At 59.8% G+C, this 15,067-nt stretch overlaps 1 protein-coding gene across 6 annotated transcripts in view; it reads left to right on the plus strand.

Annotated features, from left to right (window-relative positions):
- The window catches only part of SKIC3 (SKI3 subunit of superkiller complex), a 48,570-nt gene that overhangs the window by 10,331 nt on the left and 23,172 nt on the right, over positions 1-15,067 (plus strand). For all 6 annotated transcript variants that reach the window (XM_032968560.2, XM_032968564.2, XM_032968559.2 and 3 more), the window contains exons 7-22: positions 124-225; positions 822-930; positions 1,170-1,310; positions 3,620-3,721; positions 5,104-5,234; positions 6,047-6,136; positions 6,774-6,877; positions 7,161-7,287; positions 7,659-7,838; positions 8,605-8,729; positions 9,419-9,596; positions 9,762-9,843; positions 10,318-10,420; positions 10,816-11,010; positions 11,601-11,778; positions 12,346-12,424. In XM_032968560.2, coding sequence (XP_032824451.2) covers positions 124-225; positions 822-930; positions 1,170-1,310; positions 3,620-3,721; positions 5,104-5,234; positions 6,047-6,136; positions 6,774-6,877; positions 7,161-7,287; positions 7,659-7,838; positions 8,605-8,729; positions 9,419-9,596; positions 9,762-9,843; positions 10,318-10,420; positions 10,816-11,010; positions 11,601-11,778; positions 12,346-12,424 — 2,026 coding nt within the window. The remainder of the gene's footprint in view (positions 1-123; positions 226-821; positions 931-1,169; positions 1,311-3,619; positions 3,722-5,103; positions 5,235-6,046; positions 6,137-6,773; positions 6,878-7,160; positions 7,288-7,658; positions 7,839-8,604; positions 8,730-9,418; positions 9,597-9,761; positions 9,844-10,317; positions 10,421-10,815; positions 11,011-11,600; positions 11,779-12,345; positions 12,425-15,067) is intronic.

A 15,067-nucleotide genomic window follows, 5' to 3' on the forward strand; every position in this document is an offset into this window, starting at 1 on the left:
GGGCGCGGTGCTGGCCACCCACCTTCTTGTGTGCCGTGCCGGCCTTAATAGGTGTTAGCGAACAGCACTTGATCTCCAACAGTCTGTTAAGGCTATACGGGGGAACTTTGTCATTGTGTGCAGCTGGAGTGTGCATATGAGCGGCTGTTGGAGATGGGTTCGGAGGACGTTGCTGGGCCGGAAGAGGAGAAGCTCCTGGTGAACTACATCACTTTCCTGTCTAAGGTGATGGTGATGACAATGACGACGACGACGATGATGACGACGACAACGATGACGATGATAATGACGATGATGATGACGACGATGATGATGATGAAGACGATGACGACGACGACGACGACGATGACGACGACGACGATGATGACGACGATGATGACGACGATGACAATGATAACGACGCCTCCTGGAACGCGACCGTGCCGATTGACGGGTTGTGGTTCCGAGGGCTCCTAACCACGCGTCGAGACACTCCACCAAACCCCATCGCTCTCTCGCTTCAGTAGGACGAGCTGCCACTCAATCCCACAGTGCGTTTGTAACTCCTCAAACACGGTTCCGCGATTTTGAACTTACACTTCAGACGTGTTAAGCATGCGGGCGATCGGAACCGTGATGGCGAAGTGGCTTCTTTACTTGGGGCGCAGAGTGCCGACCGACGAACGTGCCGGCCAGTTAGCGCCGTAATGCTTCATTGGGGCAGACGAGAGACGACTCGGTGTTGTGCCGGCCACCTGGCCCCTCGTGTGCCGTGCCGGCACTTGGCCCGACGGTTTTGTTAGAGGCTACACGGGGGATCTTTGTCTCTGTGCGTGGTGCAGCGTGCCGGCGCCGAGGAGCGTCTGCGCACCACCTGCGCCGCGGCCCTCGCGAGGGACGGCGCCGGCCGGGCCCTGCTGGAGCGCGTCGCCACCGTCTACGTCGGCGCCGGTAACCGCACCGCCGCCACGCGAACCACCGCGCCACCGCACCGCCACCGCATCACCGCTGCCCATTGCAGCAACGTGAATGACGCACGACGTCGACGCTCTTCGCGCGACGACTTCACGGCTTGAGTTTGCGTGACAGATGAAAACTGGCGTGTGTGCGTGCGTGCGTGCGTGGGTGTGTGCGTGCGTGCGTGCGTGCGTGTGTGCGTGTGTGCGTGTGTGCGTGCGTGCGTGCCGCAGGCGACGCGAGCGAAGCGGCCGTGCGCTGCTACGAGCGCCTGCGAGCCGTGGAGCCGCGGAGCGCTGCCGCGCGGGTCGGGTTGGCGCTCGGGGAGCTGCGCGAGGGCCGACTCGGGGACGCCCGGGAGACGCTGCGTGAAGGTGAGGGGCGACGTCACCGCCGCACAGCCACGCACCCACGCACGCACCCACCCACCCACACACCCACGCACGCACCCACCCACCCACGCACCCACGCACACACCCACGCACCCACCCACGCACCCACGCACCCACGCACGCACCCACGCACCCACGCACCCACGCACCCACGCACCCACGTACCCACACACCCACCCACGCACGCACACACGCACCCACGCACCCACGCACCCACGCACCCACACACCCACGCACCCACGCACCCACGCACCCACACACCCACGCACCCACCCACGCACACACGCACGCACACACGCACGCACCCACCCACGCACCCACGCACCCACGCACCCACGCACCCACCCACGCACGCACCCACGCACCCACCCACGCACCCACGCACCCACCCACGCACCCACGCACACACCCACGCACGCACGCACGCACGCACCCACGCACCCACGCACCCACGCACCCACGCACCCACGCACGCACACACGCACCCACGCACCCACACACCCACCCACGCACCCACACACGCACCCACGCACCCACGCACCCACGCACGCACACACGCACCCACCCACGCACCCACGCACGCACCCACGCACCCACGCACCCACGCACCCACGCACCCACGCACCCACGCACGCACACACGCACACACGCACCCACACACCCACCCACGCACCCACACACGCACCCACCCACACAGCCACGCACCCACGCACCCACGCACCCACCCACGCACGCACCCACCCACGCACCCACGCACGCACCCACGCACGCACCCACCCACGCACGCACCCACCCACGCACCCACGCACACACCCACGCACCCACACACGCACCCACGCACGCACCCACGCACGCACCCACGCACCCACGCATGCACACACGCACCCACGCACGCACCCACGCACCCACGCACCCACGCACCCACGCACCCACGCACCCACGCACCCACGCACCCACGCACCCACGCACGCACCCACACACGCACCCACACACCCACCCACGCACCCACACACGCACCCACCCACACAGCCACGCACCCACGCACCCACGCACCCACCCACGCACGCACCCACCCACGCACCCACGCACGCACCCACGCACGCACCCACCCACGCACGCACCCACCCACGCACCCACGCACCCACGCACACACCCACGCACCCACCCACGCACCCACGCACGCACCCACGCACGCACCCACGCACCCACGCACGCACCCACGCACCCACGCACCCACGCACGCACCCACGCACGCACCCACCCATGCACGCACGCACCCACGCACCCACGCATGCACCCACGCACGCACCCACGCACCCATGCACCCACCCACGCACGCACGCATGCACCCACGCACCCACCCACGCACGCACGCACACACGCACACCGCGGGGGTTACACACTTTGTGTGCCACTGATGATAGCCGTGGCCCCGCATTTGAATTGCAGGTGGCCAGTTTCGTAGCAGTGCGCTGGACAATGCAGTACACGAACATACGCACGCACACACAAAGACAAAGATCCCCCATGTAGCTTTCACAGCCTGTTGAGGCAAGTGCTGTTAGCGACTAGCACCTATTAAGGCCGACACGGCACACGAGGATGCGAGTGGCCAGAACCACGCCTGGCCGCCTTTGTCTCCCCAATGCTGATGTTTACACGCCACAATCAGGTACTCATTTAAGGCTGAGTCGACCTCGGAGAGGCCCGGGACCATTTTAAATATTTGCCACTGTAATTGGTCATGAGCGAGTATCGAACTCGGGTCGCTGGGTTCGTAGCGCAGCACTAACCATTACGCCACTGCACCCCACAGCCCATCAACCGCTCACACACGCACACAAGAATTGCATCACTCCCTGTCGAGCTTCTGTAGACTCTTGTGTCCACGTCAATCCGACAAAGCCAGATTTAAAATTGCCGCTCGAGGAATCCCGATCCGTGGTGCAGGCCGGGGTAGCAGCGTCCCTGCGCAGTCTTCGTGCTGTGGCAGCAGGAAGCGCCGTCACCCAGCGCTCGACTCGTTGAGAGGAGCCTGCAGTCCAGGGAGTGTACATCGCGAGGAGGAGGAGGACGAGTGGAGGCGTGAGAGCAGTTTGCCGAGCTAGACGGGCGCCAGACCCCTCAAAGTCGCCTCGTAGGGTTAGGAACCTAATTTGTTTATTTTTCGACTCGGAAATTCCACCGGGAGCCAGTGCCAAGTTGCCACGTGCGGAGTAATGTGCTCGTAGATCTGGTCAGGAGCCGCCAGCCTATATTGACGGCGTTCACTTCGCCGCTTGTGCCGTCAGTGAGCGCCGAGGAGCCGGGCTTCCTGCCGGCGTGGCGCCACCTGTCGGACGTGCTCCTGCGCACCCACGACCACCACGGCGCCGCCGCCGCCACGGAGCACGGTGAGGGTGCTTGCCGTCTCGCCGAGCGGCCTCCGCCCCTGCCGCCACCCCCCCCGCCCGCCCGCCTGCCCGCTCTATCACCCCACCCCCACCTCCCCGCTCTATCGGAGCGGTGCACGTGGACTCGCCGCTGCACGCCGAACGACCGTCGTCGTCGGATTCCTCGCGGTGATTGTGCTGTTGTGTTGGATCGTCGCGTAGCTATCGTGTCAGTTGTGTTCACGGTGGCCAGGAGATGTTCACTACCTCGCCTGGTATGCAGGAGGTCGTGGGTTCGATCCCGACCCTGACGCCTGCTGCTGCTGTATATTTGAAGTTTGCGTGTCTCTCTCCCCGTGGTCCCGTGAGTTTTTCTCCGGGTCCACATTAATAATCACCATCACGCGTTTAGAGTAGTTGCCTGCTATACATTTCCACGTGATGATAAGCGACTTCGCTGAGCTATCATTTGTGGCTAGGTCGCTTCTGAAAAAGGGCTGTACGGCTCAGTGGGTCTTACCTGGTCAAATAAAGAAAAGAAATTCGTAGACTCGGCACATCAACGAGCGTTTGTATAGCGCTGCTACTGGCGCTGCTGCCAGTGCCAGCGTTGCCGGACCCTGACGCCGGTTTACTGTGACGTGCGCCGGACACCGCGGCGAGCGACACGCGGCGCACACGCTCGCTCGCCGCTCACGCACGTGACTCGGCCGCCTTTGAACTTCGGCTGAACGGAGTCGTGCCATTGAAAGGCCAGAAGCCGCCTCCTCCACCTCCTCTCCAGTCTCCCACGCACCTCCCACCCATCCCACCCACCCCAGTGCCCTCGTGACCTCTGTCCCTAGCCCCAACCTCCCACCCACCCCACCCACCCCAGTGCCCTCGTGACCTCTGTACCTAGCCCGCTGTGATGGGGCCGAGCGTCGGCGCTCCGTGACGTCCGTCCCCTTGTGCTGTGTGGGTTTTCTCCGGGCACTCCGGTTGTTACCTCCCACGTGAAACTCGTTCGTTTTGAATGTTTGGACAAACATCCCAATGCAGGCAACATCCTTTCGGGGTCTCCTGTGCTCCCAAGTTGTGCGTTCCCCTTGCCTTTGCCAACCCCGCGATGCCCAGCGTGGTGAAGTATGGTCAAATACTATCCCACTCACACGTTGTGAGGAGGCGGTTATCATTCGGCAGTTTGTTGGCAGAAGGGCTGTGTGTGTACACATGCGTACCGCCCAATGTAACCGGTATCGGACAAAATATAAAAATTCTGAAAAAAAGTCCTGAAAATAACTCGGTTGAGATCACAAGGAGGAGGAGCAGCAGTAACATCGCCCCGCTACAGCGACAGCTTCGCAGGACTCTCAAACAAACGCAACAATGATAATAACAATGGCAATGATTGTAATCCGCAGCACTGCAGCTGCTGACGAAGCAGGAGGCGGGTTCCGTCGCGAGCGGAGCGCAGCGGAGGGCGCTGCTCCGGATCCGAGCGGAGGCGCTGACTGCGAGCCGCCCAGAGGAGGCGGCGGCCATCTACGCGGAGGTGCACGGACGCCCGCGTGCATTTTGGTCCGAGTCGACCTCGGGGAGACCCGCCGAGGGTCGCCGGGATCGCGGGACTTTGCCGAGCGCCGCACCACCGGAAACCTAGCTGTGTTTGCTCCGACGAAGGGCCGTTGTGGCCACCGCCGGCCCACGTGTTTGTTACGTGGGCCGGCGGTTGCCATATCCATGGCTCGTGGCTGCCGGGCGGTTCGAGCACGGCCAGTTACGGGCGCGGGTAAATTTGATCGCACGGCTCGGTTTGAAAGAGGAGAAACCTGCGGAAGCCCGACTTGCCCCGGGGCGCTCGCAGCGGAGCCGGACACGGGCACTTGCGGGGCGCTCCCCCGCGTGTTTCTGAATTCACAACATCACGGCCAACCGGCGCGAGCGATCCGGCCGTGTGACCACCCCACCGGACCTTGGATGCTGCAATCCGATTCACGATCCTGCAGCACGATTCACGATCCTGCAGCACGATTCACGATCCTGCAATCCGATTCACGATCCTGCAGCACGATCCTGCAGCACGATGCTGAAGTACGATGCACGATGTTGCCGTTGTGTGGTTGTGTCGTTGTGTGGTTGTGTCGTTGTGTGGTTGTGTCGTTGTGTGGTTGTGTTGTGTGGTTGTGTCGTTGTGTCGTTGTGTGGTTGTGTTGTGTGATTGTGTCGTGTCGTTGTGTGGTTGTGTCGTTGTGTCGTTATGTGGTTGTACCGATGTGTGGTTGTGTTGTGTGGTTGTGTTGTGTGGTTGTGTCGTCGTGTGGTTGTGTCGTCGTGTGGTTGTGTGACCGTCCCGTCGTGCCACAGCTCCTGGTCGAGGCTGCTGTGGACGTGGATCTCAGGGTGGGGCTGGCGGACGCTCTCCTGAAGGGCAAGCAGCTCCCGGAGGCGCGGCAGGTGGGTGACTTCTCGTGCACGTGTGCACGTACGTTGAACTTCTTTCGCACCGTACGTAGCCAACCGTGCTCATCGGAGGTGCGGAGACAAGCGGTCACGCGGTGCGAGGCACCCTCGTCCCGCAGGTGGGTGGCTGGCGTGCGGGCGCCCCGCAGGCGAGACCACACGTGGCGGCGTTGCCCCCTGCTGGCGCTTCCCCCCCCCCCCACCCCCCCCGCGTGACGAGGACGACAGCGCCAACGCCACACACTCGCGCGAACGTTCGTGTCGTAAGTTTGGTAGAACCTTAATGGAGGGGCCTGCATCCTGGGGGTGCACCCTGCGCGTGCGTGTGCTCGTGGGGGGCGGTGGCACGGTGGTTATCGCGTTGTGCTCCGGACCCGGCGAATGGGGTTTAATCCCCAGCAGCGGCGATTATCTCAGCCGGTCCTGGGCCCGTCCGATGTCGACTCGGCGTCAAATGAGTACCTTGTGCGGTGTGTAAACACCGCTACCGGGGAGACAAAGGCGCTGGCCACCTGCCCCCTGCTGACCACCTGCCCCCTCGTGTGCCGTGCCAACCTTCGTAGGTGCTCGCTTACAGCACTTGCCCGAGACGGGGGGGGGACATTGTCTTTGTGTGTGTGCGCGGCTCCAGATTGTCGAGGAGCTGCGGGCGTCGAACGCGGACTCCGTCGCCGTACTGGCGCTGCACGGCCGCCTCGCCCTGGAGGAGGGCGACCTGGCGCTCGCCGAGAGCCGGTGAGAGCCCACGATGTGCGCCGCTCATACGGACGACGATCATGATGATCGTGTCGACTTGTGACGCCGCACGGCATTCGCTTCTCTACGACAGAGAGGATGACTTGTGCGGTGTGTACTGGGGAGACAAAGGCGGTCGGGCGTGGTGTTGGTCACCCGCCCCCTCGTGCGCCCTGGCGGCACTTGGTAGGTGCCGCTCGCTAACGGCACTCGCCCCAGCATTCTGTTAAAGGCTACGCGGGGGGGGGGGGTCTTTGTCTTTGTGTGTTGGGGGGGGGGGCAGCTCGGGGGCGGCGCTCGCGATGGAGCCGGAGAACGGGCGGCTGCAGCTGCAGCTCGGGCTGGTGCTGTGGGAGGGCGGCGGGGAGGGCCGCACAGACAAGACCAAGGCCTGTGCCCACTTCCTCAAGGTGACCGACCGCTCCTCCCCCCCCCGCTCTTCGTTCCCGCTCCTCACCCCTGGCCCCGCTTTGTTTATTCACTTATTCGCGGTTGTTTTTCTAGATTTAAAAGATTTCGTGTTTAGTTTGTCGTCCTTCCCCCGCACCTCCGATGAGCACGGTTGGCTACGTACGGCGCGAAAGAAGTACGTGTTGATGGGTGGTTGCCGTGGAGATGGATGGTTATCTTCACGATGGATGTATGTCGCGGCGACGGCCGTCCTGGAGATGTGCGACTGTCCCCGACGCTGGACGGTCGTCGTGAAGATTGCGTGGTTTCTATGCCGTTGGACGGTGGTCGTGACGACGGGCGGTCGTCGTCACGGTTGCGGTGGCGACAGGCGGCGCGGTGCGACCCGTTCCTGGGCGACGCGTTCCTGCACCTGGGCCTCTTCTACCGCGACGTTGCGGGGGACCTGGGCCGCGCCCGCGGCTGCTTCCGCCGCGCGCTCGAGCTGAGCCCCGCGGAGCCGCGCGCCGGGGCCGGCGCCGTGGACTGCAGCGTCACGCTGGGTGACGAGGTGCGGGAATGAGTGAGTGGGCGCGTGCGTGGGTACTTGTGTGTGAGCGTGTACGTACGTGGGCGCGTGTGTGTACGTGCGCGAGTGAGTACGTGTGTGTGCGTGAACGAGTGAGTACGTAATTGAGTACGTGTGTGTTCGAGCATTCGTGTGTGTGTGTGTAAGCAACGTTAATTGTTATACTCTCCTATGCTCCCATGCTTGTGCTCTCTGGCCTGAACAACCCGCATTGATCAACCCAGAATTGGATTGCCAGAGGGACGTGCGTGCTCTCCCACACGTGCGTGTGTTGGTAACATTCCTGCCTTCACAATGGATGCAAATTAAAACCTCGACGATCATTTAGCAGTGTCGATCGGCCACTTCAGAGGGACCACGACAGAACCACAACAACATCACGTGAACAAAATAAACCGGCCCACACTAACGCAATATTAAATCGTTGCCGGTCATTGTCACAGCAGCTCCCGCCGCTTGACCAAATCGGCCAGAATGCACCTGGATTCTCAGCCGCATCTGGGAAGTCGAACCGCGCCGGGCCTGGTGGCTGGCGAGCGTGCGTGCGTGCGAGCTTGTGTGCGAGCTTGCGTGTGAGCTTGCGTGCGTGCGAGCTTGTGTGCGAGCTTGCGTGCGTGCGTGCGAGCTTGTGTGCGAGCTTGCGTGCGTGCTTGTGTGCGAGCTTGTGTGCGAGCTTGTGTGCGAGCTTGCGTGCGTAAGCGCGGAGTCGTTGACTCCGCCGCCGCCGCCGCTCTTTCCCCCTTCCCAGGACGCGGCTCTGCAGATCCTCACGGCCGTCACGGAGCAAGCGGTGGCCGGCACGGCACAGTGGGCCTGGCTGCGGCTCGGACTCTACCACCTGAGGCGGCGCGACCACCCCCGCGCCATCACCTGGTACGGTCCGCCCACCCTGCAACACCGCCCCCCCACAAAACCGGTCCACGGTTTTGCTCGTCTTGAATCAGCACTGCTGAAATCATGCACTCCCAGAAGGCCGTGACCCTGATGCCGATAGGTTGTGTAAAATAAAAATATTTCATTATTACTTTTGTGGAGCGACGGATACTTTAAGGCGACGGTATTGTCTGCCTATTTATTTTGTTATTTATATTATTCGTGCACACTCATGATTAGTTTGCTGCATGCGAATAAGAGGTCACATTTAATGGTTCTCGGAAGTCGTTCTGTGACATCTGCTTCAGCGGGTCACAGAACTACGAGCGTCCGTAACAGTGGCACAACAGGCAGTTCAAAGGTAACAATGGGGGGTGTCGATTGTCAGTGTCACCGACTGGAGAAGTGAGACTCGTCTGGCTCTCTGGCTGCCTCTTGCTGCCGAGGCCTTCCTCACCGCTTCGTGACGCCTCGGACACCCCCGTCGCCCGTCCTGGTTGTGGCGGTTCACGGGAGCGTGCGTCTGATGCGCGTGCCGTGCCATCGCCACGTCGCGCTATGCCATCTGTCAAGGTGCCACGCCACGCGGCACGGCGTCGTGAGTCCGCATGCTTCTCCGCCGCCACGCGCCCTGACTAATCCTAAGTGGCGTTGCGCTGCACTATGTCGCGCCATGCTCTCCCGCGCAGCCTGCAGTCGGCGCTGCGGGCGGAGCCGCGCGACGCCGTCAGCTGGGAGTGTCTGGGCGAGGCCTACCTGGCACGCGGTGCCTACACCGCCGCCGGCAAGGCCTTCGCACGCTCCGCCGAGCTGGCGCCGGGCCCGCAGTCCACCTACAGCCGCTACCAGACGGCCGCCATCAGACAGGTGGGAGCGCGGGGGCGGGGGCGCCGCGCGTAGTCGGGGAACTCGGGTTGCTCGTTGTGACACGTCGTGACGCGTTGTGGCCGTAATGCATTGTGATGCGTTGTGATGTCATGTGATCGTCGTGCATTGCGATGCGTTGTGATGCCATGTGACCGTTGCGTGCAGTCCCTGGGCTCGCACGCCGAGGCCGCCCGGCTCTACCAGCAGCTGCTGTGCGACGACCCCACGCACGTACCGGCCCTGAAGGGTGCGTGTGCACATAGCCTGGCACAAGCGTCGTGGTGACGTCCCCGCCACTTAGTGGCGAATGGCGGTTGTTGTTGTTGTGTATATGGGGGGCGAGAGTGCAACGGTCAGCATGCTGCGGTATGAATCCGGCGACCCGAGTTCGATTAGCTCACGACTTCCCCTAGGTCGTGTCAGCCTCAAATGGGTCCCTGGTGCGGTGTGTAAACATCGTCATTCGGGCATGGTGCTGGCCACCCACCTCCCCTTGTGTGCTGTGCCGGCCTTCATAGGTGCTCACTAAACAGCACTTGCCCCAGCGGTCTGTTAAAGGGTATATGGGGAATATTTGTCTTTGCTTGTGTATTGTGGGCAGCGGTGGCGCGGTAGTCTAAACGCGCCGCGCTGCGAGCCTGTTAACCCGAGTTCTTGTGACGATTTGCGCTCGTGACGAATGTGCCGGCTAATAAATAATTGGCGACCCTGCCGCGGCCAGGTCTGGCCGAGAGCCACGTGGCCTTGGCACGCGCCTTGCTCGCCGATCACCTGGACGGCCGCGCGGTGTCGCACACTCAGGAGGCCCTCGCCGCCCTCGCCAGGTGACCCCCCCACCACCCCCCCACCACCCCAACCACCACTGGCACTGCCATCGTCGCCATTGTCGTTCACAACGTCTTCAGCCTCATTACGATCGCGCATCTTGAGACGCCGTAGTGGAAGCTAGAACGCACGCAGTTGTCGCCAGAACTGGCGTAGAACAATGACCCAAGCTCTTTGGCCCTAAGTTGGGATGTTTATCAAACACCATCAATGAGTGTTAATACATCAGCAGCAACATCGGAGTCATCACACGCATCATCATCATCATCTTGCATCGTCACCTGACGCATCGTCACCACCCTCTTCGTCCCCCGCCAAAACACTCCCCCCCCCCTCTCCCATCTCCCTCCCCCACCCCCCCCCTCCGCCCCCGCTCCTCTCCTCTCGCGTGCAGCGCCGTGGTGCTGCGCCCCGACTTCTCGTGCCTGTGGAAGCTCGTGGGAGACGCGTGCACGGCGCTGCACCGCCTGCACCCCTCCAGCGTGTCCCTGGGAGTCCCCGCGATCCTCCTGGGCCCCGGCGACGGGGGCCTCCCGGCCGGCACCACCGCCACCGTCGGCAAGCGGGCGGCGCTGGAGCTGGGTGCCAGGTACCGCACCGCCGCGTGAGCCCCGCTCCGCCTGCTCGATGCCGCACCGCAGGCTGTGCCACCCCGGTGCCAGCAGGCGAGCCGGTGTGAGTGTGCGTGTGAGCGCCCGTGTGAGCGCCCCTGTGAGTGTGCATGTGAGCGCCCGTGTGAGCGTGTGTGTGAGCGCACGTGTGAGCGCGCGTGTGAGCGTGTGTGTGAGCGTGCGTGCGAGGGCCCGTGTCAGCGCCCGTGTGAGCGCGCGTGTGAGCCTGGAATCTGCACGTAGCTCACGGCAGAATTCTCCGCAGCAGCAGCAGCATCACCAGGTCACTCGCTGAGCTTCTGAGATCTGATTGAGAATCGGAAAGTCTCAACGCATTTGTCACGAACGCTTCTGCGGCCTTAAAGGGAAATATATCATTTTGGGCAACAGCGTGCTGTGCAGAACAGCGTGCTGTGCAAAAGGGCCACAACAGCGTTATTGACAAACGTGTTGAGTGTTTTTTCAGGACTAAGTTCAGTTTTCCAAAAGCGCCCCAGCCTGCTGTCGTCCACCTTACCGTTTCATCACCTTGAACTTTGACCCTTGTCACCCCCCCGCCCCCGTCCAGGTGCTATGGCCGCGCCCTGCGCCTGCTGCCCGGCTGCTCGGGCCCTTGGCACGACCTGGGCGTCAACTACTACCGCCAGGCCCAGCACCTCCGCCAGGAGGCGGCGCGCGGCCCCAGCAGGGAGCTCGCTCAGGAGACCGCCGGTGCGGCCATGGAGGTGCTCGACAAGGCCTTGCAGGTGCCCGCCCCCTGTGGTGAATGCGGCGCCGCTCTTGGCTGGAGGGGCCGCCGTTGCGCCCGTGCGATGTGACCCTCCACCGGCTCCCAATCTGACCCCTGATCCATTCGACTCCTCACCGCCCGCCTCTAGGCCCTCCATGTGCTCGCGTCAGCCAAACTCTGATCTCACTCTACTCCCCTCCACGCACTCTCCTGCCTCTCCCTCTCATCTCACTCCACTCCCCTCCACGCTCTCTCCTACCTCTCCCCTCTCATCTCACTCCACTCCCCTCCACACACTCTCCTTCCTCTCCCTCTCATCTCACTCTACTCTCTTCCACGCACTCCCCTACCTCTCCCTCTCATCTCACTCTACTCCCCTCCACTCACTCTCCTACCTCTGCCTCTCATCTCACTCTACTCCCCTCCATGCCTCCCCTACCTCTCCCGCCTCATCTCCCTTTACTCCTCCCCGCTCCAGCACCACTGCACCCTTTGTAGGCGCTCGCTGATAGCACTCGCCCTGCCAGCGGGCCGGTTAGAGGCTCGGCGTGTCTGTGTGTCCGTGCTCCCCCCCCCCTCGCAGAGCCTGAAGAAGGCGGTGATGCTGGACAGCGCCAATCACCGGCACTGGAGCGCGCTGGGCGTGGTGGCGGCCAGCGAAGGTCCGTGCGGGGGGGGTGGGGGGACGGCACAGTTTTTAATTTTTCGGATGAAAGCTCCGTCAACTGAAACATCCCTTTAAGGACGGAACGTCTTGTTTGCTTCCTGACCAGGGTGTCAAGTGGCACGCGGCAAACATGCAATGACGCATGTACGCGCATGCGCAACAAACCAAACACAAAAAGCAGATCTAAAGAAATTACTTTTCAATCTAAAATGAGTTTTCAATCTAAACACTCAACAACAACAGCCGCCATTCGGCACCATGTGGTGTTGATGTCACCACAGCGCTTGTGCCGAATGCTCGCTGACAGGAGGTCACGGGACAGATTCAGGTGTTATGGGTTAACTGACTGTGATGACTGGCAGATGCACACACACACAAACCAACACGCACATAAACTAACACACACACAAACCAACACGCACATAAACTAACACACACATACATGTCAACACGTGATGACACATGCACACATTTTGAATCTATAACTTACAGCAGGGGTCGGGAACCTTTTTGACTAAGAGAGCCATGAAAGCAAAAAATTTGGAAATTTATTTCAGTGAGAGCCATATAATATATTTTAAAAGTGAATTCAACTAAATGTCAGTATAATAAGCCTCTGAATTTATTCTTTTAAATAATGTTGTTATAACACTCACCATTAATGCGACTTCTGGTGCTGCATGGATTTGCTGATGTCTTTGTAGTCGGGTTGGTACTTGGTGAGGTTAAGCTTCATGCAAGCGTTGAGGCTTTCATCCGTTAAACGTGATCGTAGGTTGGACTTGATGTTTTTAAGATGTGAGAATGACTGCTCACATGCATACGTAGATCCAAACATGGTCAATACAGCAATACTCACACGCTGCAGTGTGTGGTATGTGACAGGAAGCGCGTTCCAAGTTTTGAGAATCAGCTGGTCTTCGGGTTGGAGTTTTTTCATTTCTGTCCACATGTGCTTGCTCGCCAACTCCGCTTTCTGTCGTGTGATTCTTTCCAAATCTTCATTCAGTGACTTGAACTTATTCACCCACATGTCTGAGGCCTTCAGGTCAGCCACTTCTGCTTCAAAATCTCTGACGGAGACACCAGGGATGTAATTCAGGTCGGCTGTGTTCAGTGAACACTCGTTTGGATGGGTGATGAACTTAAAAAGACGAGTGTGCTCACGAAATTCTCCAAAGCGTGCTTTGAAGGACTGTAGGAGACTGGATGTGCAGCCAGCTAGCTGGTGGAGATCAAGGTTTTGAATGGGCTCACTTGCTGTGCATGCATCTTTAAATTGGCTCAGTTTTTCAAAATGTAGTAAACGACCTGTTTCAAGATCCGTGATGAAAAGCTCCAGCTTGTTTTCAAAAGCAAATACAGCTTGTTGAAGGGATAACACTGTATTTCCAATGCCTTGCATTTTCACGTTGAGCTGGTTCAGATGTTCAGTCAGATCTACGAGATAGTAAAACTTGAGGAGCCACTCGGTGTCGGCTAGCTCAGGATGCCCGACGCCTTTCATTTCAAGGAAAGTCCGGATTTCGTTCAGGCAAGCCGCAAAACGGCTAAGCACCTTCCCTCTTGACAACCAACGCACATTGCTGTGCAAAAGCAGACCAGGATAGTTATTTACAACTTCATCCAGCAGTGTTTTAAACTGGCGATCATTTAAGGCTCGGGCAACAATAAAGTTGATCACACGAATGACCAGCGACATCACTTCGCCAAACTGCCTGTCACACATCTGAGCACAAAGTGCCTCCTGGTGTATAATGCAATGGAAACTTAGGATGGGTCTATTTTCATGTTCACGGAGAAGCGCCACAAATCCTTTGTTTTTCCCCACCATACACGGAGCACCATCAGTACACACTGAGAGAAGTTTATCCATAGGTAGACTTTTTTCTTGAGCAAACTCCATGAAAGACTTGAATAAATCCTCACCTCTTGTGGACCCTTTTAATGGCAGAACAGCAAGACTTTCTTCACGCAGTGTGTCACCAACAGCATATCTTGCAATCACGCTGAACTGCGACAAATGGCTCACGTCTGTTGACTCATCCAAAGGCAGAGAAAAGAACGGCGCTGCATTTATGTCCTTCACTTGCGTTTCCTCCACTTTGTTTGCCATCACGATGGTACGATCATGAACAGTTCTTGCCGACAGAGGCATGTCTTGTATCCGTTTGATTATCTTGTCTTTGTTCGGAAGATCATCAAAAAGTTCATTGGCTACATCCAGCATGAACGTTTTAGCATACTCGCCATCTGTGAATGGTTTTCCGTTCCTCACTATTGCTAAAGAACCAGCAAAGCTAGCCGAATTATAGTCACCTTGCCGGGTCCATACGCGGAGTTGCTGCTGGCTAGCTTGCACCCTGCTCAGAAGCTCTTGGCACGCTTTCTTTCTGCTGTCTCCCGCAGGGTATTTTGATGCAAAGGTAGCGTGGCGCGTGTCGAAGTGCCGCTTTACATTCGACCGTTTCAACGATGTAATTTTGTCATTGCAAATTAGACACACCACAGAACCCGCTCTCTCCACAAAGGCGAATTCTTCGGTCCATTCGTCCTGAAATGTACGATACTCGTCGTCTTTTTTTCTTTTCGCCATCTTCTTCGTCGAAGGGTTAGCTTTGAGCTAATGACCGAGCAG

Source organism: Petromyzon marinus, chromosome 40 (assembly GCF_048934315.1).
Source record: "Petromyzon marinus isolate PM22_M1 ecotype Great Lakes invasive population chromosome 40, UKy_Petmar_22M1.pri1.0, whole genome shotgun sequence".
Taxonomy (NCBI): domain Eukaryota; kingdom Metazoa; phylum Chordata; class Hyperoartia; order Petromyzontiformes; family Petromyzontidae; genus Petromyzon; species Petromyzon marinus.